This window comes from Camelina sativa, chromosome 11 (genome assembly GCF_030686135.1).
Source record: "Camelina sativa cultivar CO46 ecotype springtype chromosome 11, ASM3068613v1".
Classification (NCBI taxonomy): Eukaryota; Viridiplantae; Streptophyta; class Magnoliopsida; order Brassicales; family Brassicaceae; genus Camelina; species Camelina sativa.
Genome location: NC_141890.1, coordinates 49,652,344 through 49,676,034, shown reverse-complemented (window position 1 = coordinate 49,676,034; position 23,691 = coordinate 49,652,344). Strand labels below are relative to the sequence as shown.

General features: G+C 38.1%; 6 protein-coding genes across 8 annotated transcripts; 2 read left to right on the top strand and 4 right to left on the bottom strand.

Annotated features, from left to right (window-relative positions):
• Positions 1–1,085: 1,085 nt before the first annotated feature.
• On the bottom strand, positions 1,086–2,717 carry LOC104727054 (uncharacterized). The gene is made up of 2 exons (XM_010446054.3): positions 1,797–2,717; positions 1,086–1,619 (listed from the first exon to the last, which is right to left on the bottom strand). Exons 1-2 carry the CDS (start codon positions 2,557–2,559, stop codon positions 1,243–1,245), a joined length of 1,140 nt encoding a protein of 379 aa, XP_010444356.2. The 5' UTR covers positions 2,560–2,717; the 3' UTR covers positions 1,086–1,242.
• Positions 2,718–2,930: 213 nt separating this feature from the next.
• Positions 2,931–8,983, bottom strand: LOC104727053 (calmodulin-binding transcription activator 2). 2 transcript variants are annotated; one of them, XM_010446053.2, is made up of 13 exons: positions 8,469–8,983; positions 8,103–8,222; positions 7,826–7,941; positions 7,628–7,716; positions 7,171–7,213; positions 6,910–7,042; positions 6,646–6,768; positions 6,351–6,559; positions 5,656–6,162; positions 4,606–5,294; positions 3,807–4,389; positions 3,371–3,694; positions 2,931–3,278 (listed from the first exon to the last, which is right to left on the bottom strand). In XM_010446053.2, the coding sequence occupies exons 1-13, from the start codon at positions 8,506–8,508 to the stop codon at positions 3,141–3,143; spliced, it is 3,114 nt and encodes a 1,037-aa protein (XP_010444355.2). In that variant the 5' UTR covers positions 8,509–8,983; the 3' UTR covers positions 2,931–3,140. The 2 variants fall into 2 exon arrangements, with proteins under 2 accessions (XP_010444355.2, XP_087330463.1); XM_087474337.1 differs by having other exon boundaries at positions 6,351–6,550; positions 8,469–8,896.
• Positions 8,984–13,410: 4,427 nt separating this feature from the next.
• On the top strand, positions 13,411–16,351 carry LOC147935623 (ubiquinol oxidase 2, mitochondrial-like). Its single transcript, XM_087474339.1, has 2 exons — positions 13,411–16,066; positions 16,190–16,351. Exons 1-2 carry the CDS (start codon positions 15,545–15,547, stop codon positions 16,247–16,249), a joined length of 582 nt encoding a protein of 193 aa, XP_087330465.1. The 5' UTR covers positions 13,411–15,544; the 3' UTR covers positions 16,250–16,351.
• Positions 16,352–16,526: 175 nt separating this feature from the next.
• Positions 16,527–19,166, top strand: LOC104727052 (serine/arginine-rich splicing factor SC35). Of its 2 annotated transcripts, XR_758159.3 has the most exons (9): positions 16,527–16,727; positions 16,836–16,914; positions 17,038–17,117; positions 17,210–17,276; positions 17,552–17,692; positions 17,886–18,080; positions 18,166–18,439; positions 18,525–18,639; positions 18,821–19,166. XR_758159.3 is itself a non-coding variant. In XM_010446048.3 (8 exons), the coding sequence occupies exons 1-8, from the start codon at positions 16,652–16,654 to the stop codon at positions 18,528–18,530; spliced, it is 918 nt and encodes a 305-aa protein (XP_010444350.1). In that variant the 5' UTR covers positions 16,527–16,651; the 3' UTR covers positions 18,531–18,771. The 2 variants fall into 2 exon arrangements, 1 of the variants encoding a protein (XP_010444350.1); XM_010446048.3 differs by lacking the exon at positions 18,821–19,166 and having other exon boundaries at positions 18,525–18,771.
• On the bottom strand, positions 19,063–20,888 carry LOC147935622 (uncharacterized). Its single transcript, XM_087474336.1, has 2 exons — positions 19,978–20,888; positions 19,063–19,869 (listed from the first exon to the last, which is right to left on the bottom strand). The coding sequence occupies exons 1-2, from the start codon at positions 20,847–20,849 to the stop codon at positions 19,230–19,232; spliced, it is 1,512 nt and encodes a 503-aa protein (XP_087330462.1). The 5' UTR covers positions 20,850–20,888; the 3' UTR covers positions 19,063–19,229.
• A 1,150-nt stretch (positions 20,889–22,038) lies between these two features.
• LOC104727050 (uncharacterized) lies at positions 22,039–23,578 on the bottom strand. Its single transcript, XM_010446046.3, has 3 exons — positions 23,230–23,578; positions 22,485–22,641; positions 22,039–22,338 (listed from the first exon to the last, which is right to left on the bottom strand). Exons 1-3 carry the CDS (start codon positions 23,404–23,406, stop codon positions 22,196–22,198), a joined length of 477 nt encoding a protein of 158 aa, XP_010444348.1. The 5' UTR covers positions 23,407–23,578; the 3' UTR covers positions 22,039–22,195.
• Between the last annotated feature and the right edge of the window lie 113 nt (positions 23,579–23,691).

The following is a 23,691-nucleotide window of genomic DNA, read 5'->3' as shown; positions in this document are numbered from 1 at the left end:
TAAATACGATGATTTATAAGATTGTAAAAAAATAAATTGTTTTAATATTCACTATTATATTTAATGCATTTTCTTTTTAAAGTCAAATAACAATTTAAAGTTTTTATTTTTACAATATATAATTAAATGTATATATGTAATATTGCAATTATTTGACCAGATCAAAGCTAAATTAATATTCACCTTCCACTTTATGTCTCTATATAACATTCCATCTGTGTATAAACATTTTTAATCACAAAAAAAAATATGAAAATAATTATCAACTTCTCTCCAGTAAAAATAGTGGTTATTCTGCTTCTTCTTACATTTGGCTTTGTTCATAAATTAACAATTTTTGCTTTGTTCATAAATTAGCAATTACATTTGGCTTTGTTCATAATAGTTTTTGTATTAATTTTCTAAAATTTAGAGAACTTTTTTTTAGTTATGAGATTTTTTTGGTTAATTTATGGAGCTTTTTTTTGCTAAATATAATATATTTTTTATAAATTTTATAGATTTTTTTATTATTTTATTAAAACAAGGCCTCTTATATCAATTATAAGGCTCTTTTGCTAACTTTAAGTTTTTGTTTGCTAATTTTGGGGTCTTTTAAAATATTTATAGAGCCTTTTACTAATTATGGATCTATTATTTTTTTTAAAAATCAACAGAATTGGCCTCGAAAATTTGAGGCCCAATACAAATGTTTCATAGAAATTAGTGCAGGGTCGGGCCTGAATTATAGTATGTGGTTGTCTCTTAATACTCTTTGTCTTATACACTTTCTTCATCAGAATTGACTTATATAGATTAGCTGCCGGCGTCCCCGTTGTTTATTGTAGCAATGATGCCGTTGGTGGTCCTAATGTTACTCGACAGCCGTGCATACTTACTAATACGGGATGGTGAGGCGTTGCGTGGAGTATCATATGGTTTGCTAATATGACATGGAATATTATATATCATTACAGTTCAGTTCTAAGTATTTTTACTGTATAACTAGTGTAATATATGGTTTGTTTCTCTATATTGTATATTTGTATGTATCCTAAATGTTTATGCAATTTCACAATTATATAATATATATTTCACAACTATCATTTACCAAAACAAAATATTTATTCAACACAATCGGATGTTTTAAAAATTTCACAAAGGACATTTTTTTTTTGTTTTGTTTTTGGTCTTAATTACCTACGTACACAACAAAAAGTGATGTTGGAGAAATTAAACACCATACAGTATAATGTCATTTAACTAGGCCTCTAGTGTATATAGTGATTCACTAGGAACGTAAGGGAGCAAAAGCTGGCGAGAAGAATGGCACCAACGAACATAAGAGCCGTTGAGGTCAGGCCAGTCAGAGGAAGAGCAGTGTGTGTAATGGTGAAGCCAGAGTGAGAGAACTCGTTCTTGCTCATCTTCTTTCAGTTCTGATATCATCTTCTCCAACACTTTCTCGAGCTCTGCTCGTTCCGAGCTTCTCAACACCGGTTTATCTGCTCCGTTGCTGGCTCGACACAGCAATGGAATCCACGAAATAAGCATCTTTTTATTTGTCTCATCATCTCTCGTCGATTTCTCTTCATCTCTTTCCATCTCAGTGTCCTTCTTTGCTTCTTTGAACAATAAAGCTACACATAAAAAAAAAGGAAAAAAATCAAAAAATAATATCGTAAATAAGTAAATAGCATCATCCAATTTTTCTAAAATGGGAAAGAGATTATTTCTATTTACCATATTCACGAACGAAAAAAAAAAACAGTAATAATAATAATTTAACAGAGGAAGGAAGGAAGAAGAAAAATTACCAGAAATTTGGACCAAAGAAGATTGAAGCCGTGGCTCAGAGGAAAGAGCGAGCGAAGCCAAGTTAGAAGCCGAAGCCCATTTCTCAACGGCTTCACCGGCGAATCCATAAACCGCCATCTTCTCCGCCAACCAAAGCAGTTCCGCCGCAAGTTTCTCGGCCGACTGATCCGCCGTCTCTTCTTCACCACCCCAACCAGTGAGTCCATCTCCCACGACGGCTCTAACCGCAGCTCTCACCATCCGGTTTAATCCATAACGAACCGGTTCACATGTATCTCTCCGGTTATTACACTCAACCGTCACCGCCGCCTCTAACCGGCTAAGCGTTCTACTGAACGACGCGTTTAAAACCCTACGGTTCAAATCGAACAAGGCGAATCCGTGATTCTCTTCGATTAGTCTCTCCGCCAAGGATCGAACCACTTGGTACTTTCTAGAACTCACCGGGATTTCATTCATAGCCGACAGCAACTGCCAAATCGCTCGACCGATTCCTGATTCTTCGCAATCGCTGATCATCTCGAGCTTCTTCTTCTTCTTCGTCGTCGTCGGATTAGGTTTTGCGAAAGAGACGACGACACAAGGAAAAGTGCGCAAGAAGAAGAGGAAACATGCGACGAGAAACACACGGAGTTTCTCGAGGAGCTTCGATTTCCCGGAGACATGATTGAGAGATTCATCGGCGAAAACAACCACGGCGATGATGATGTTGCGGAGGAGCTGAGGAACTACAGCAGCTGCTGATGATACCTTCTTCTCCATTCTTGTAACTGATTTGATTTTTTTTTTCTTCTCTTTCGTTGGTCGGTTATAAATATATATATATGATCAGACAGCTCTTTCCTTTTTTATTATTATTATAGACGGACGCGTTTTTCTTTTTTCTTTTTTTTTTTGACTTCGGTTTATAGTTCAAAATCGATACTGCAATGCCTTAGAACCGGAAGAAACAGACACGCCAGAGAATCAAATAGATACTTACAGACATGTTTTGCTTAATCATCTCTCTATTCTTACATATCAAGTAAACTAACTCAAGCTACAATAACGTTTTCTTGTTAACACTCTCTATATAAGGATTTCTTTTTATACCAATGTTCACATAAAAAAACTAAACCCTTAGGGACCACCAATCACCATGTAAACAATGTAAAATAACCCAACTGGTTTGTGTACAAAAGGCATTTTTTCCTAGGCGACAGGAATCTTTAGGTAACATTACATACAACAGAAAAAGAAAAAAAAAAAGAAACCTAAACATGAAATGTTAGAAAGCATTGTTGTATACCAGATGGATGTTTTTTTTTATGTACGGGGTTTTTACCCTCAGTTGCAGTGATCTATTATTCAAATGCAAGAGACATGAAACTGTCGTCATCCAGAAGAGAATCAATGTCGATTAAATCGTCTTCCTCGTTGTAATTTGCAGCTTCCTCTGTGTTGCTATTGTTGTTTTTCAATGCTGAGCTAGAAGAAGAAGCCTGCTCATGAAAATTTTACAAAGGAGAGTCTCAAGTTTCAACTATTTATTTAGGTGTATTAATTAGTCTATACTCAGATACGCAATTGTTACCTCGTTCTCACGGAAGCCTTCTACGACAGTCAATAGTCTACGGTATTGAGCCCTTGCCTCTGGATATTGAGCCATAGACTTCACTCGGGTTAGAGCCTTTTGAAGCCTTTCCTCTGTTTGTTTCCTTCCTTCCTTGAGAAAATCATAGTCATCTTCTTGTGGGGCAGGACATACAGGTTCCGCTGGCTTGGTGATTGTATCCCGTTTGAAACCGCGTAAGCCACTACCTTTACGCCTCCATCGCAATATGATTTTCTCAAGTAATCCTACGGACCAAATAATGGCTCGGTATTGTTTCCGGACTTGATGCCCTCTCACATGAGCCTGATAGGTTATCAATAAAAAATCCAACAATGTGACACAAGCAAAGACAACAAAAAAAAACCTAAACTCAACATCTTCAACTTGAATATAAAAAAATGTAAGTTTTTCAAACCTGAATCTTGACGATTCTTTGTCGGATCAGAAGGAACTCCTTTCTCTTCTTCCAACCACGATATTTTTTCTGGATTTGAACTGCAGCAGCATGAACAGCACCATTACTGTGCCCTGGCTTCTTAGTCTTCGCAGCTGCAAAAGAAACAGCTAACTCGTCGGATATATCAAATTCGTTGTCACCACCAAGTTCAGAGAGCTGTTTCCGCTGGAACGACTGCATCCTGAACACTTGATGAAGACGATCAGCTGCTTGTGTAGCATTAAGGACAGCAGTAAGTGAATCCTTCATCGAAAGTGTTTCTGGTACATCACCATAACTCATAGGAGTAGCTGTTCGCTCCGCTACTGTTAGAACAGCTTTTGCTCCAGAGGAGTCAGCGGAGCTGTTTTCTTTAGCGTCCACTGTTAGCTTTTCAAGGTAGCTAGTGAGGGATGACTCTGCAAGGAAACCCGATATTCCCCTGTGTCCATTTCCATAAGCCAAGTCCGCAGCTGTTTTACCCAAAGGATGTTCTGGAGATGGGTCCGCCAAAGCTCCAGCATCAGCACCCAGAGAGACAAGTACAGCAACAGTATCCTCTCTGAAGTTTAACAGTACAGACAGAGTTAGTATCATTATGGATATACGAACCAACAACTGTCAGAGTAAAAAACAAAACGGTCAAAAAGAATTTTAAGAGCTAAAGCTCAATCATATATCATTAGAAGACTGAGAACTTTTAAACCCTATGATGAATGATGAGAAGTTTTTTATGAAAAAGAAAGCAAGTGAAGGAAGATAATGCTGAGGTCCTTGCCTGCCACTGAATGCAGCCCAATGAAGAGCAGACCACCCATTTGCATCGCGGAAGTTGATGCTCACTCCTGCTGCTAATATTGGCTTTATCCCCCAATCGTACCCAAGCGCTGCGGCAAGATGTAGAACACCCTGTCCATCTTCATCTAATATATTCGGACCCTTGCCCTCTTCAGTCACCTTATGGATGAGCCACAGATATAACTTATCTTCAAACTCTTCCCTAATCAGTCGCTCTTTTGCTTCCAGAGCGCTTAAATCTTTCTCAACTGTTCCGGGAAGAAGCGACTCTTTCTCATCTTTCAGCAACATGATTTTGCTGATTTTTCTTCGTTTCTCCCCAACATTTTCAAATATATGGTGTTCCTCAACAGAAGATCTGAGTGCCAGCAAACTATCAAACCGCAAATGAAGCGATGCTTCTATTGTATTGGCACCATAAATGTCAGTAGCATTTAACTTTCTGGTAGACCCAGGAAGGAAATCGAATTCTCGTACTTCACTGCAAGAGAATCTGTCAGAACATGTAATATAGAATGGGACTCGACCGACTTCATGTGGCGGAGCATGACAACAAAGAACACCATCTACTAATATCTCAGCTGGGACCTCCACTTCTCCAAACATGCATGACCAGCTGTAGCTAGTTACTTCCTGAGGACTCAACAGAAATGTCCCAATAACCATTACCTGTTCGAAAAAATAAAATGGTAGATGAGAAAGGAGTTATCTCTCCTTACAAAAACCTTCAAAGCAAAAAAAAAAAGATGGAAAATAAAACCTAAAAGGGTAATACCGGTTCATTAACAATACATACAACAGAACAGCAGAATGAAAGTGCTGTTCCTAAGCATATATGGGCTTAACACTTACATAAAGAATGAAAAGGTTTTCTATGAAAAAGGCTTAGAATTTTTTACCAGAGAAAAGAGTGAAACAAAACTAAATTTACAAAAAGAAAGATAAAATTGGCAAATTGGATTAGCCAAGAACCATCTTAACTGAATGCTACACCACAAAACCATATCTCAAAAATAACATTAAAAACTACCTCAACTTCTGAGTCGGTCTGAGTCCATTTGGGCCAAAAGTCGATCATAGTGAAGCGCTGATCCTCGGACAGAGAAGGACTTAAGGAAGACCCAGCTGCTGCAGTTTCACATTCAACAGAAGTCCATGCAATACCTCCAGATGAAGACTGCATCTGCAAGTCCTCCATCTCCCCAAGTTCTTTACTAACCCACCGAGAAAAGCTGTCAACCTTTTTCAAACTATCCTCTTTTTTTAACAATGCTTTTCTAAGAGGTAGCGTTTGGTTTGCACTTGCTTCATATATAAGATCCTCGGGGCCTAATTTAGGTATATATGCTGCTTCATTATTAGTAAAAGGAGCTTGAAAACTACTAGGCTGCTGATTTTGACTGCCAAGAAGACTGGAAAATGTCCCGAAATTTTCATGTCCTCTTTGCCCAAATAAGGCAAGATCAGTAGTATCAGTCATCCCAGAATGCGAATCCATGGGCCATTTTTGCAATGGCACGCTTTCCTGAACAGGGATCTAGTAGAGAAGAGAATCTTAAAATCAGATCTTTTCAAAGAACCAACATTCATAATGAGAAAATGTATGCTTGAATAGTTAAGTAAAAAAATTACAATGGCACCATAAGAAAAACATAGGCATAGATTCTACATAGATTCTACATAGATTTAAAATGAATGGCTTAGATATAAGTATGCATATATCACCTGCCAATTTACTTGATTTTGAAGAGGCTGTGTCTGAGTCAACGGAGCATTATAAGGTAGATTCTGGTATCTTGCCAATGAATTCTCAAAGGAAGCATCCCATGCTGGGACATCACCTGATCTTTGGGAGTCACTTTCTTTTACTCTGTTCCCATGAACCTGCGAAACAAGTCCAATGCCAGGAGCTGACGTCCAACCATCTGGATTTCCTAGGAAGAGAAGAAGACAATCTCAGCAAACATGCAGAAGTTTGGTAAGGCAAGGTAGCTTGTAAAGCAAAAAGCAAATATGGTACCCAAAACAGAGGCCGTATTACAAGAATTCATTGTGATAGCATTCTGATGATGTATTATCTGAGGAACAACAGTTTGAGGTTCAGGATTTGGTTGCAAACTGGAACTTGCTTGACGACTATCCCCTGCGTCAAAATGATATTAGTTTGTGTTGAAGCAGAACCAAGAGCAGAAATACAATCAACCACAGAGGCTCATCAGTGAAAAAAACTACATTCTTAAACAAAAGATACAAAAGCAGATTATATAAGAGAGAAATTATATACCAGAATCAGCATCTTCACATAATGGTGACAATATGCTGGATCGGGTTGCTGTTGAATCAACATTTACAGAGCCGGTGCCACTCACCGAATTTGAATGGTTTTCTTTAGTTCCACCGGTACTCATCCGGTTACCCTGTATAATAGCATGACTACATCAAAACCACCCGTAGGACTGACAGCATCCACTTACAATATAATGTTGAGTGATGGAAGTTCATATTTTGAGAACATATTAGCATTGTACCAAAATAAAAGTTATACCTTAACCTCCAGGTAGTGAACAAAAACAATGTGCATCAGATCCCTGTATTCATATAACATACAAACAGTGGGATCAGCACAAAAACTGGAAAGTAACACCAAATGAAGAATAGTACCAACAAGCATATTTCATCCCAGAAGACAGGGATTTTAGGGATCACTTGAAATGGCCTTTGGTTTAGCCTTGTATGAACATTATTATCCATTCATCTCACAACCTAGTCTCGGAAATTATTATAATAATATTCCTTTTCTCTGTTCTTTCGAGGTCATGTTCTGCTAATAAAATAAGAAGGCCATTCGCAGGACGCTAGAAGACTACCAGGCACACTAAATATGGTTCGATTTAAAGAAGAAAAATGCAGTGAACAAAGCAGAGAAATGCAGAAAGATAAACGTTTATGGTGCTAAACAGAAAAAAACATATGAAATAAGGACAAAGATATAATAGACTCACTGTTCAAGCATCCAGTAGCACCGCCTCTGGAAGTTCTCATTATCTTCTCCATGGGCGTAGTAACAATGTAACACATCAATGCTTCCTACCTGTATAAATTTAAACAATGTTACTACTCTCTAACAATGTAAAACCAAGCAAATTGGTTTCAAAATCTGCACTAATATATAGCGAGGAGACATGAAAGGAAATATTAACCTTCAGCTTTTCGTGAGCCTCTTTAACCGTCTTCCCATCTTTCTTCTTCCTCCAGTTGTGCCCATCTTTTCGGAAATATCTGAGCACCTTCCTATCAAAGAGAAAGAGTGAACCACCTACAAGAGCAGGAAATTTTCTGTCAATTTAGAGAATACAAAACCGCAATAAATTGTTGCACAACACACAAAACTTGTTAACTAATCAGGGACTAACAGTATAAACGGGGGGAGTGTAAGTTAGGAGAAATGATGGAAATCAGGAAGAAAAGAAAACATACTGGGAGGTCGGTTGGGAGGCTCGGAGGCAATATGAAACTTTTGATGATTGCGAAGAATTTCACAAATCTCAGCAGGTCTCAGCCACCTGTGTTGTGCTTCTGACAGCAACTGCTTGATATCTACAAAAGTTCATAATAAAATGGTAAGAAACACATTAAAAGCTACCGAATCAGCATACAGTTCCATAGCTAAACATCCATTAACACTCCCTTGCACTAACCAATATCAATTAAAAAAATATATCAAATGCAACAGCGCAATCTAACTAATAGTGATCAGATCCAAACAACTAAAACTAAAAAGGAGTAAAAAACACGGCAAGGAAGATAGTAATAAAAAATGATAGAAACGCGTAGAGAGAGAACCTAATCGAGGAGCAAATCCGAAAGATCCGCGATCCGCCATGGAACATAAACCCAAAAACAAAAACAAAAAACACCAGAGAGAGAGAGAGAGATCTCTAGCTGTCGCAATCACAGATAAATCAAACGAACCCTAAATCGATCTAGGGGTTATGTAAGAAGTGAGCTGCTCTGTATAAATTATTTTTTTCCGAGCTTTTCCAGGTGTGAAAGCGATTCGATGATTTTTTTTTTTTTTTTTTTTCCTTTTCTCTTGTCTTTTTGGGGGAGAGGGAGCAAGAGGAAATCGGAAGGAAAGCGCCGATATGGTGGTGGAGGAGGTTCGTTTTTTACAAAAAGGATCACATTTTTATCCACTAAGAATTTTACACATGGCCACATGGGGAGGGGTGTGTTGAAAATTTTATTCAATGTGTTTACCTTATCTCACTACTAATGCAAATTATAATCTTACATTGATCATTAAAATATTGAAAATTAGTGAAAAGTTTTCAAATTGAACTACTATTATTTACATTAAATACAATACTGAAATGATGATAAGACAGTATCTAATTAAATTGTTAATATAATTAATGAAATTAATAAATACTGCACTTGGAAAATGACACATTAAGGAAGTTTACAACTTCCCCCTTTTAGTGACTTATCTAGTTTATCTTATGAAGTTAATTATTTAAGGTAAGCCGAATCCAAAACATATTGGACCGGGCTGTTCAGTCAAGACCAAGATTCACGTGCGCTATGAACGTTTCACTTCAAGATTCGGACAAGCTGAATGTGCATTCGTTCATGTACTCCTCAAAATCATTCACATAGAAAGATAATATTTCTTAATACTAAAAGCAAGCAACAACAGTTGAATATGAGCCACGTGTATTCAGCAGCATTCGCCGCGAAACAGCTGATCTCATGACGATTTTTTTGTCTTCTTGTTTCCTCAACTACTTTACACACTATCTCTTAGTCTATATCTTTCAAGAAAAAAACAGAGTTGGATCAATTTTTTTTTTCACTCAGACAACAAACCTCTTACCTGAGAAGTGAAATCTATAAGTAATACGAGAGAGTGCCGTGAGATGAGTCAACTCGTTAGGAGAACAGCTTTACGAGCTCTCCTAGTTTGCGGCGGAGGAACCTGTAACATGCCCGTGAGGTCTGTTTACTCTGCTTTCGTCATTAAAAGTCCGGATGAGATAACAAAACGGATGCAAATTCATGGTAGGTGCGGTCGTTTTGGCGATTTCAATATCGGTTCTACCCATGTGCAAGGTGTGCATATTTGTAGATGATTCTCATATGTATACAACTTTATAAACAAAATTTACATTACCCTAAGAAGAAAATAACAAATAACTAACTAGGATTTGTATATTCTCAATTTCAAGTAGGGGAATCTCAGCTTGAATTGGAGGAGGATGAGTTCTGCATCGGCGATGGAGAAGAAAGTTGAAAACTCGACGGTGAAGAAGGATCAAAACGGCGGTGGATCGGTGGCGGTTCCAAGTTATTGGGGAATAGAGACAGCAAAGATGAAAATTTCTCGCTGAGATGGATCGGACTGGCCTTGGAACTCTTTATGGTAAATTTATATACATACCAAATTTACGTAGCTAGACAAATTAAGCATTTTAATATGAATTATGTATATTTTGAACAGCCATGGGAGTCTTGTCAAGCAGATTTGTCGATAGATTTGAAAAAGCATTACGTTCCCAAGAATATCGCCGACAAAATCGCTTACCGAACCGTCAAGCTCCTCCGCATTCCCACCGATATATTTTTTCAGGCATGACCCTCGTCCAAAATAAAACGTTGCATATCCTTTTCATTGGTTGATTTCGTTATTTCGGTTTGGTTTGGTTTGTAATTTTGTATGTACTTATTTTTCCCACCATAGTTTACATACACGTTTGAATCATTGTATGGATTTACGGTTTCACGTCACGTTCAAATTGTTGGATTTAGCTTGAAGAAAGTTTAATGTTTACTAAAAGGAGAAAAGAAAATTATCCTAATAAGAGATTAGGAAATTGTCCTAAAGAGAAAAGGAAGTTTGCTTAGAGTTTTTCTTATATAAGGAGATGCAAGCACGTTGCATAACTTATGAGTTTTAGAGAGTTGTTTTGAGAGATTGAGATTTTGGTTGAGAGCTTAAGTTTTGAGAGAGTTTTTCTTAAGCTAAGTTTAATAAAGAGAGGAATACTTTATTAAGTCTTTGTGTTCTTAATCTAAATAACTTTATTTGGTATCAGAGCAAGAACGATGTCGGAAGAAGGAGCTATTGTGGTAGCCAAACCTAAAGACGGTGGAGGAGCGGCTTCCATCACCTGTCCGATGTTAACAAGCACAAACTACACGTTTTGGGCAATGAGGATGAGATCCATACTTAGAATTAACAAAAGTATGGGAAACAATTGATGCAGTTGAGATAGAAGATGAGGAGAAAAACGATCTGGCGATAGCACTGTTGTTTGAATCTATACCTGAGAATCTTGTTTTTCAAGTAGGTGAGCTAGATACGGCTAAGAAGGTGTGGGATGCTATCAAAAGTCAACATGTAGGAGCTGAGCGAGTTAGGGATGCTAGGTTACAAATCTTGATGAGCAACTTTGACAAACTAAAGATGAAAGACTCAGAGAACATCGATGAGTTTGTCAAACGGATGATAGAGATATCTTCAAAATCCAAGGCCTTGGGAACCAACATCGAAGGATCCAAGATGGTAAAAAAATTCCTAAAGTGTCTGCCTCGAAAGAAATACATTCAGATACTGGCCTCTCTAGAACAAGTTCTAGATCTTAATAATACAAGTTTTGAAGACATTGTTGGGCGCCTAAAAACTTATGAAGAGAGAATTCTTGAAGACGAAGACTCACAAGAACAACAAGAGGAACAAACCAAGCTAATGTATGCTAATTCTGATGGTCCAACAAATTTTTCGAATTCCTCTAACCAACAAGAATTCAGTGGGAACTATAATGGAAATTACAGAAGAAGAGGAAGAGGAGGAAGATTTATGAAACGAGGAAGAGGTCGTGGAAGATATGGAGGAAGGGGTATCAATTTCTCTCAAGTCACATGCTTCAGATGTGATAAATTAGGTCACTTTGCAAGTCACTGCCCAGATAGGATTCTAAAATTGCAGGAAGCGCAAGAAACAGAGAAAGGAACAGAGGAAGCTGATGAACTTATGCTGAATGAGGTTGTTTTTCTGAATGAAAAACATTGTGTGTCCAGCAAATTTGAGACAAGTGCTGATAAAGAAGATATCTGGTACTTAGATAATGGTGCAAGCAACCATATGACTGGTGACAAAAGGTATTTTGATTCACTTGATTCAATGATCACTGGAAAAGTAAGGTTTGGGGATGATTCTCGGATTGATATTAAAGGCAAATGCACAATTGCTTTTATCGATTTGAAAGGGAAAGCAAGAAAGATGACTGATGTTTACTACATTCCTGGTTTGAAAAGCAACATTGTGAGTGTTGGCCAAGCAACAGAGGTTGGCTGTGACATTAGATTGAAAGAGGGTCACTTAACAATGTTAGATAGAGATGGAAAACTTCTTGTTAAAGCTGAGAGATCTCCAAACAGGTTATACAAAGTTAGAATGGGCTTAAAAGAGAATGTTTCTTGTCACTTGTCAGACGCTAGAGAGTCATATAGATGGCACGCAAGACTGGGACACGTAAATTTTGCAACCCTAAACTCCATGATTGAGAAGAAGTTAGTCTATGGAGCTCCAACTAAAACACTTGAGAAAAAGCTCTGCAACTCATGTTCGCTTGGAAAACAGACTCGACAAGTCTTCCCACAAGCTACCTCCTATTGAGCAACTAAGAAACTTGAGTTAATACATGGTGATCTCTGTGGTTCCATTACACCAAGCACAAGAGCTGGAAACAGGTATATATTTGTTCTCATAGATGATTACTCTAGATATATGTGGACTGTTTTGCTTAGAGAGAAGGGAGAAGCTTTTGAGAAATTCAGAAATTTTAAAGCTTTGGTAGAAAAAGAAGCAGAAGAAAAGATACTAACTTTGAGAACAGACAAAGGTGGAGAGTTTGTGTCAAATGAGTTCAATGAGTTTTGTGAAAGGAATGGAATTAAAAGGCATCTCACAGCTCTTTATACCCCACAACAAAACTGGGTAGTGGAGAGAAGGAATAGAACTCTTATGGAAATGACAAGAAGTATTTTAAAACATATGAGTATGCCAAACTATATGTGGGGAGAAGATGTTAGACATTCAACTTATGTCTTGAATAGAGTTGCGACTAGAGCTCTAAAGGATAAGACTCCATATGAGTTTTTCAAAGACACTAAGCCCAACATAGCACACATACGTGTTTTTGGATGCCTTAGTTTTGCAAAGATAGACACACCACACTTGAAGAAACTCGATGACAAGACAAGAATGCTAGTTCATCTTGGCACAGAACCAGGCTCTAAGGCCTACCGCTTGCTTGATCCTAAGACAAAGAAAATCATTGTGAGCAGAGATGTTGTTTTTGATGAAACAAAAGGGTGGAATTGGCAGGTAAACGACGATGAGGGAGATAACAGTGGAAGCTTCAGGATCTTGCTTGGTGGTTTTGGAAACCATGGAATTCAAGAGAATAATGAAATTTCTGAGGCACAATAGTCAACTGAGGACAGAGGAAGTGATAGAGGTTTCTGCAGAAAACGAAGAAACAGAGGAGATTGATGAGCCGAGAGGAATAGCAGACGCTTCTCAAGTTGTGTTAAGGAAATCTACAAGAGAAAAACACATGCCTAAGTATCTAGAAGATTACGTGTTACTTGCTGAAGAGGAAGGAGAGATATTATTATTATCTCTGAACAACGAACCAAGAAACTTTGTAGAGGCAAGTGAATCAAAAGAATGGATACAGGCTTGTGAAGAAGAAGTAAGCTCCATTGAAAGGCTTAAGACATGGGATCTTGTAGATTTACCAGTTGGATCAAAGCCAATCAGACTTAAATGGGTTTTTAAGCTCAAGAGAAACTCAGATGGGAGCATTAACAAGTATAAAGCAAGAATTGTTGCAAAGGGATATGTGCAACAATATGGTGTGGATTTTGAGGAAGTCTTTGCTCCTGTGGCAAGAATTGAAACAATAAGACTTCTTATCGATCTTGCTGCTGCTTATGGTTGGGAGATTCACCATTTAGATGTTAAAACGGCTTTTCTCCGTGGTGAATTAAAGGAGACAGTTTATGTTCTGCAACCAGAAGGTTTTGAGAAAGATGGAAACGAAAACAAAGTTTACAAGCTTAACAAAGCACTCTATGGGTTAAGACAAGCTCCATGAGCCTAAAACAACAAGCTGAATCGAATTCTTCTAGATCTCAAATTCATCAAGTGCTCAAAAGAACCATCAATATATAGAAAGGAGATCGGGAAAGAGCTACTGATTATTGGTGTCTATGTTGATGATTTGTTTGTAACAGGAACAGATCTAGCCTGCATCAGTGAATTTAAGAAGGAGATGTCATCTAAATTCGAAATGAGTGACTTGGGAAAGCTGACATACTACTTAGGGATTGAGGTGATTCAACATCAAGGAGGAATAAGCTTGAATCAGAGTCGGTATGCTCAGAAAATACTTGAAGATGCTAATTTGATCGACTGCAATCCTGTGCAAACACCAATGGAGATGGGACTAAATCTGTCAAAAGCTGAAAACGAGAAAGAGATAGATGCAACAAGCTATAGAGAGAATGTTGGCTGTCTGTGATACTTGTTGCACACAGAGCCGTGCCTTAGGCATATAAAAAAAGGCATTTGCCTTAGGCCACAAAAAATTTACATAAATAATAGGCCACAATTTTTCCTAAATTAGGCTGAACATTCATTTATATATAATGTTATAGGACTTGTTTTGGAAACAAGACTCATATAGTTTACATTTATGAAAATTTTGTTTGATTTTCCTTTCCATCAGCTACTAAATCTTGCTTTTTAGGAATTTGTTTTGCAAATGAACAATATATCCTTTTTATACTAAAAATAAAATAAAACTTCTCTCAAAAATAGAATGTGAGAAGCTACATTTTTTTTTGCCTTATGCCTCTATTGACCTTGGCACAACACTGGTTGAACACAAGACCAGATTTGAGTTTTTGTGTTGGTATACTTAGCAGGTACATGCAAAGTCCAAGAGAGTTTCATGGAGTTGCAATGAAGCATTGCTTAAGGTATCTTAAGGGAACTACATCACTCGGTTTAAATTTTGGAAGAACAAGCCTACCAAGACTCATAGGTTACAGTGATAGCAGCCATAACATTGATTTAAATGATGGAAAGTCTACTACTGGACATATCTTCTACCTCGGACAGAGCCCAATAACTTGGTGTTCATACAAGCAAGACGTTGTTGGACTGTCCTCTTGTGAGGCAGAGTTTATGGCCGGTACAGAAGCAGCAAAACAGGCAATTTGGATGCAAGAGTTGCTAAGTGAGATCACTGGAGAACTTGAGAAGAAGGTGATAATACGCATTGACAATCATTCCGCAATCGCTTTGACAAAGAACCCTGTGTTTCACGGAAGAAGCAAACACATACATCGAAGGTATCATTTCATTAGAGAGTGTGTAGAGAATGTTCAAATAGAAGTTGAGCATGTTCCCGGAAATGAGCAAAAAGCAGACATACTAACAAAAGCACTTGGAAGGATTAAGTTTAAAGAGATGAGAGATCTCATTGGTGTTCAAGATTGCAAGAAGGAAGTGTTCAAGCTTAAAGGGGAGAATGTTGGATTAAGCTTGAAGAAAGCTTGATGTTTACTAAAAGGAGAAAAGGAAATTATCCTAATAAAAGATTAGGAAATTGTCCTAAAGAGAAAAGGAAGTTTGCTTAGAGTTTTTCGTATATAAGGAGATGCAAGCATGTTGCATAACTTATGAGTTTTAGAGAGTTGTTTTGAGAGATTGAGATTTTGGTTGAGAGCTTAAGTTTTGAGAGAGTTTTTCTTAAGCTAAGTTTAATATAGAGAGGAATACTTTATTAAGTCTTTATGTTCTTAATCTAAACAACTTTACAAATATCTTACATTTTTCTCCCTTAATGTTAGTTATATATATGTTGTTTGGTCAGCAGAGAAGATATGGATGCAGAGCAATGATGCTAGAGACAATAGCTACAGTACCTGGAATGGTTGGAGGAATGCTACTCCACCTAAAATCAATCCGAAAATTCGAACATAGTGGCGGTTGGATCAAAGCACTACTCGAAGAAGCAGAGAACGAGAGGATGCATCTAATGACGATGATGGAGTTAGTCAAACCCAAATGGTATGAGCGTCTTCTAGTGATGCTTGTGCAAGGGGTTTTCTTCAACTCTTTTCTCGTTTGTTACGTGATTTCGCCGCGATTAGCTCATCGGATTGTTGGATATTTAGAAGAAGAAGCTATACATTCTTACACCGAGTATCTTAAAGATATTGATGATGGGAAGATCGAGAATGTTGCCGCGCCCGCCATTGCTATTGATTATTGGAGATTGCCTAAAGATGCTACGTTGAAAGATGTTGTTACTGTGATCCGTGTTGATGAAGCTCATCATCGAGATGACAACCATTTTGCTTCAGTAAGTCCTGAAACACAAACTCTGTGACAATTATGGTTACAAAATCATGGTTTTGAGAATCAACGAGTCTCATATATACATGGATGTGTGTTGTGAAATGTTAATATCGTGTGTTGTTTGCAGGACATTCGCAACCAAGGAAAAGAATTGCGAGAAGCAGCAGCTCCGATTGGTTATCACTAAACCAATTTCAAAGAGTCTTCAACTTAGATAGTTTTCTTATAAATTTGGCTGAATGTACTAAAAACACATGCTTTTTTTAAAAAAGGGCTTCAGATTATAAAATTGCGTCTCAACCATTCCAATCGCTTATCAATACTGTATGTAGCACGATCGATTTTTAATCACAGAACGCGATTTGAAATAGTCGCAGCTAAACCGGTACGAATCAGAAGTCGGTGCCATCCGGTTCGATTTGTAACGCTCCTTAAGGGTATAAGTGTAATTAACAATATCGCATAGGGGCAAATTAAAAAGTCCCCCCCCCGGATTGTAGATTCCATTGTTTTAACCTAACTTTTTTTCACTTGTCGCTCTTCTTGTTCTCTCTCTCTCGCTCTCTCTCACTCCGCCGGCGGGAAAACCATGTCGCACTTTGGGAGGTCAGGTCCACCGGATATCAGTGACACCTACTCACTTCTCGTCCTTAACATCACCTTCCGTAATCTCTCAATCCCTCTTTCTCTCAACCTCGTTACAATACTGTTGATGGTCACTTGTGAACGAACTGGGTTTCTAAGAGGTTAGGGTTTGTTCTTTTTATGTGTAGGTACGACTGCGGATGATCTATATCCTCTATTCGCAAAGTATGGCAAGGTCGTTGATGTCTTTATCCCCAGAGATCGAAGGTTCTAATTTCTTCTCTTCTCCCTTCTTACTCAGAAATTAGGGTTTCTTTGTTTCTGATTCAATTGAATTAATCAGTTCGAGTTTTGAAACGGATGCTTATTGTATGTGTTAATTTTGTTTAGGACTGGTGATTCTCGTGGTTTTGCGTTTGTTCGGTACAAGTATAAAGATGAAGCTCACAAAGCAGTGGAAAGGCTTGATGGTAACTTTATCCAAATCTTTGTATTATTTGTTTGTTGTTATATGAGTTTTATGCTATTAGGTGGCTGGATTTAACATGACTTTTTGTTTCAGGAAGAGTTGTTGATGGCCGGGAAATAACTGTTCAGTTTGCTAAATATGGCCCTAATGCTGAGAAGATGTAAGCTTCTTCTCTCTTTGGCAATGATTGTTCAAGTTTCTTGTTTTACTTGACGTTTATATTTCGGTATATTGGACTGCTAATCTCATTTCATATACTTGTTGTAGAAAGATGTTTACCTATAATCTTATATGTCATTCACTCTTGATTTACGGGAGTTCACTATGAATGTTTCCTCTTGAGACCATTTCCTTAGTTTGAGGAATTGGAACCTCTCTGAAGTAAAAGCTGCAGCTGTTGTTTGTATTTTGATTAGTTTGTATTTATGGTGTCAGTTCGAAAGGAAGAGTTGTGGAACCACCACCAAAGTCACGAAGGTCAAGAAGCCGAAGTCCTAGGAGGAGTCGTAGTCCTCGGAGGAGCCGTAGCCCGTCTAGACGCCGCAGTCCTAGAAGAAGCCGCAGTCCTCGGAGGAGGTAAAGTTTCTTCTTTAATCTGAATTAGGTTTGTTCTTTAATCTGAATTCTTTTGATGATGAGGCTAACCACAGGGAGTTAATGGTGATGCTATTACTCAACTAGCTTTTGTTACTTGATTCATCAAAGTATTTCATCTCAGACCAAGAACCCTTATTTGAATAAATCTCTAATCAAGTTACATAACATCCAGGTCCAGAGATGATTATAGGGAAAAAAACTACCGGAAGAGGAGCAGGAGCCGAAGCTATGAGAGGCGTGAAAGGCATCAGGAGAAGGATAGAGATCATCGTCGGCGCAGTAGGTCTCGTAGTGCCAGCCCAGATGACAAACGCAGAGTCAGAGGCCGTTATGATAATGAGAGCCGCAGTCACAGTCGCTCCTTAAGGTTTCTTCCATTGTGAACCTCTTTTCATGTTGTTGCCCACAGTACTATGTTAAAATTATCCTGATTTCAACTTTTTATCATGCAGTGCATCTCCTGCTCGCCGCAGCCTCAGCCCTAGAAGTTCCTCCCCACAAAAAGCCTCTCCTCCTAGAGAAGTTTCTCCTGATAAGCGTAGCTATGAGAGGTCTCCATCTCCTCGTCGCAGCCTCAGCCCAAGAAGCCCTTCTTTGCAAAAGGCCTCTCCTTCTAAAGAGATTTCTCCTGAAAGGCGTAGCAATGAGAGATCCCCATCTCCTGGTAGCGCTTCTCCCCGGGGCAAAGCTGCTGCTGCTTCTCGAAGCCAATCTCCTTATGCTGCGGTGGGTTACAAAAAGCACAGTGCTTTAGATGTGTATCACAAATAACTTGATGTCTGAATTGTGCTTGTTTACATTTTGTTTGCAGGAATGATAGCCACTTGTGAAGCACCATGATGTATGAAAAACATATTTGCTTGTATTGATGATGTTTCATCGTTGAGCACTGGAACGTTTACCCTCTGTAGTATTACTTGCTTTCCGTAGGTGCCCCCAAACTACTGACTGTATCGTTGTTTCTTGTTATCTTTCGGGTTTAGTGTCTATGTGCAAGGATTATTAAGTGTCGGAACAGCCCTTTTAGAATGGTTTGTTTGAATTTCTTTGGTTTGGAATTCGTAGCATGCTAACTCCATTCCCATGGCTTGTCTTGAATTTTTCTAGTCTGGTTCGAGAAAAGAATTGACTGGGAAGATGGAACAACCATGTTGAGATTGTAGCTGTTGATGCTGTTTATGAAACTGTAGATGCTCGATGCTGTTAATGAAAACGTAGATGATCGATGCTGGTCACAGCATTCTGCTGAACCTCCCTTCCATACATAGTAGCATCTTCTGTCTCTAACTTGTTGCCCCATGCTTAGAATGGCCTGGTTCGTTGAGTTTTCAATCTAACTTACAGTTGAGTTTCACTTATTTGTCTCTCTTCTGTTTAATATTATTATCGAAAGTAACTAATACAGAGATGAGATCACAAATAACTAACTTTCAATTGAGGTTGTTTTGGTCTCTGTCTATACTAAGGTAGAAAGTTGGGATCACAAAGAAGTAATATAACATGCTCTTGTTTTTGGTTAAGCAATGGTGAGATTAAGAAGCTGTGTAAACTCTAATCTTCGAGTCTCATGGTAAAACGTCTTATACTTATTTGGCCAATAAGTCAACCAAATAAACCCTTTAATCTCCCACTCCATTCTTCTTCCCAATGCTCCTTTCCCAATCTTCCACACCACCGTCTCTCCATACTCATCCCCTGCAAATATCACTCCTCCTCTTCTCGTAAATGACCGATACGCCCTTGCATACCGATCTTTAAACCAAGACCTCGGGCTCATTATCGAAAACCGTGATGGCTTTGTTGAGAAAACCTCTCTTCCACCAACACTGCTATCATACAAGATCCAGTTTAGATTAGCTGTGTAGCCGAGCACAGATTGCTCGAACTTCCATGGGGTCATTGTCATGGTCGAGGCTTCTCGTCCAGCGACCCTTAGGCCTAGGGAGTTTGGTGGGTCGAAGGAGCCTTCTATAGATCTCTCGACTTCAAACTCTCGTCCCGGGTTGTTTGATGATTTGCTGACCGACACGCTTATGAAATCGGTTTGGAGAGTTGGAGTCAGTTGCAGAGAGATCCTTGATGGGAAATGCTTTTCGTGCTCTCCTGCTCCTCTTCTCGACATCAGTTTCTCGTTCACAAGTTTTATTACATCGTATCTGCATCCATTAGTTATGAATTGTTAATTGATAGCCAAAAATAGAAGCTAAGTGTAAACAATTTTACGCCATTTTAGAAAAACCAGAGTCTTTGTACATATGGGGTACCTGATGTTGTCTATCTTCACGATCACATCGATCCACTTGTCTCTAACTATGACTTTGTGATTGAATTGCATCACACCTTCAAGCTGATTAAACTTGAGAGAGAACAACAATCTCGAATCAGCCATTGGATTGCTCGATCTCTCTATTTCCATGGCTTCAACGGGACAGTACAATTGCACTTTCCACAATCCATAAGCCGAAACAGCGTAAGAGAACAAAGGAGTCGTTGTGTTCTTGGTGGACTGAGAACGACGCTGCTCAATGATCCAATTTGTAAACGCTAGATTCACCGTTCTCATCCATTGCTCTTCCAAATTAGACCCTAGAAGCTTCATCAGAGATATCACCGCTTGCCTTACATGACAAGTAACCAAATGGTTCTTGAGGGTATTGAGGCAGTTTTCACGGAGATACAAAGGAGCTTCGTAGACGCAGACGACGAACGTGAGAGTGAGAATCACGGCGTTGAATATGTCTTTGAGACGGTCGATCTTCGATGAGCCAGGGTTAGGGATTTTAATCGTCGAATAATTTGAACTTTTAGATGTATAAGTTAAGATGGATTCGACGAAATTGAAGAGAAGAGAGATGATTGTTGGTTCACCGAAAGGGTTTGGTGAGTTTGGTTTGTCGTTGAGCTCTTGTTCAGTGGTCCAAAGATACAAAGGAGAATGATTATTGGATTGGACGATGATGGATAAAGTGAGAAGTGTAGGGTTAGGGTTCTTTTGTGCTATGAGATTAAGGGTCGAATTCGGAAAATCAGAAGTGGAAGGGCAAATGCAAAAGGGAAGAGAAGTTGTGCGCCATTGAGTGATCTGTGGGATGTTTTGTATCCAAGTGAATACATCAGGGAACTTCTCGGACATCATTTTTTTTTTTTGATTAATGTGGCTGTGTTTGAGTTTTGTCTGCGTATACACGTATATATAGATGCACCGTCTACGTTATACTGCATCTGTACGTTAAAGGGGGCCATGAACAATGAATTATGTGCAGGATTTAGCAAAAAGAAATATGAAGTGATAAGCTTGAAATTACCTAAAAGTGGAATAATTAACTTGGCCATTTCGTAGGAATATACTTATATTTCATCGATGAAGGGTTTGAATATACTCGTAGTCAATGATCATCGAAATTATTCACCACAATAGAAATATAATTTTGTGAAAATATCATCTATATCTTGGGGCGAATTAGTGATATTTAATTTTACCATAAGTTGAATGCTAATTTCATTTACTTCTGTTAATTGCTAATTTCGATTATTACTGATGAAAATTTTGAAGATTATGGAAAAAACTAACATTATATTATTTTATATATACTGTATTATATTTTTGTAATCATGCAACTTAAATATATTTAAAGTTGCATCATTACGATTTTTTTTTTGTATATCGGAAATTTGATTGAGTTCTTCTTAATTGGTATGATAGAGATGGTTTACTGTGCTATGATATGCATGAAAATTGACAAGGGTTGACTAGTAACAGTAAAATGAAATTCAGATTCTTTGTCATAATCAGAAAGGGTTTATGTTCTTGCTTTTATCCAAAATATACAAAGAAAATTTGTAAGAAAACAATTAGTAGCCATAGATTCTTTTTTACCACTTTCGCAGCGTGAAGTAAACAACAATGGCCCTTTGCATTAATTTTTTTACTTTACGTATTTCTTTGGTTCACCCCTATCTAGTCATCTACACGGTGACAGTTTTTAGATACAATCCCCATATTTCTTAATGAATAATCAAAAAACTATTAAAACTTCCTTCATTGGTAATATATCTTTACTGAATTTAGTAAAGAAACGAAATTAGATAATCTATATGAGTTTCCACAAAATGAGATAAGATTAGATAATCTAGAGAGACACCCACACGCTAAAGAGCATGAACCATCACTACTTTCTAATTTGGTCATAATCCTCTTTGGTTGCTTGTATTCTCTTTTTGTGAAATTAGTTAGATGCGAAATTTGGTCACCACACGTCTGGAGATGCGCGTTTCTGAATCTGGCTGGCATCGAAGCACTATCGGCATTCGTGTGAAACCACACATTTTCTTATCGGTTCACATTACGCCCATGTAAAATTAAGTCAAGAATGTACCAATATAGCCAAAATACATTTATCTTCTAAGTGATACAGAAAATGTCTCCACCAACTCACAAGTAAAAAACTTTACAAGTGAAACAAAAGCATCAGTAATTCATCATCATCCATTCACACGGCTTTTTCCCAGCCGCTCTTTGCCGCCAAGCGTTTGGATTATAGCTTCCAAGAGTTTAATCTCGTTATCGCGTTTGGAGATCTGTTCTTGCATACCTCGAAGTTCTTCCATATGCAGCTTGAAAACCTCTGAAAACATGAGTTACAAAACAAAAACATATGTCTCATTTTCATCAAACCAGAGAATATGAATTGCATATAAACGTGCATGGACCCAAGAAGCGTATTAATCAAAAAGAGTTGTAAGTGAGTGAGGTTATAAATAACATCAGTACTTGTGGTGTTCTCGAGCTCTTTTGTGACCTCTAGGGCACGTGATTCAGCAGCCTTTTGAGAAGACTCAGCTTGGCGTTTCTCTGATCGAGCATGAGCAGCAGCTGTAATGGCAGCATCTAGTTCTCTTTCTAGTGTTTGTACCCTTTGCTCAAGAACCTAAAACAAAAACATTGAACAGAGTAAAGAAAATCTGAAACTGTCACTTATCTTTAAACATGTAACACAGTATTTTTTTGCTTACACCATGAAAAACCTGGTTTAATACACAAGGCAACCATAATTTCACTTGAACACTTGCCGGTAAAACCTCAAGGTCCAACCTTTCAGGATCTGGTAATCATTTCAACCAACAATACATCGAAAAAAATCAAACTATAAGCTCAATCTTCTTTCCAAAAAATCCATAAAATATATAACAAAAATGTCACAATTACTGATCCAAAAAAGTTACTAGTGATCAGAGGAGATCTGGTTTGGTACAATTCGGTGATTAAGTCCCTAAGCTTCTGAATTTCTGAGCTCAAGTTTTACCAAAACAACATAATACTACTAAATAAGTTCCAAAAACTCACCATCCAATGAAATTCCAAATTCACACTGAGCTAGAGTAGTACTACTAAACCTAACTAAGAAGAAGGGTGATGGAACAAATCAAAACCACAAATCACCGAAGCAATCAATAAAATTCAGCCAATCAACGTCTATAAAATCGAAATAAATCACCGGAAAAAGGAAGAAACGGACCTTGATTGTTCGGGCCTGTTCGGAGACGAGAGAGGCTCTAGAGAAAGTGTCTTCTTCGACGAAGACTGCTTTCTTAAGAAGAAGTTTCTGAAGCGAATCGAGATTCGATGCCATCTCCGTTATATTCTCCAACGATCCTTTCCATCTCTCATCGCTCCCTCCGATCTGCTCCTCCATTGGGAAGAAGAAGATCAAAAAAGATCTCTCTCTCCCGGGGAATATGTCGCCGGCAAATCAAAAAAAAATTACAGACTCTCCCACAGATCGATCGGGAAACAACTAAAAGATTATTTGGGCTTTCTTCGGCCCATATAGGCTTATTCTTTTCTTCTTCTTTTTTTTTAACCGCATGGCCCATTACGAAGGGGAAGCCAATAAGATGACGAGGCGTGTCCAGTTTCGAGAACATACTTAATGACGTGTACCAATAATAAGACTGGAACTGATAGGATCTCACGCTGC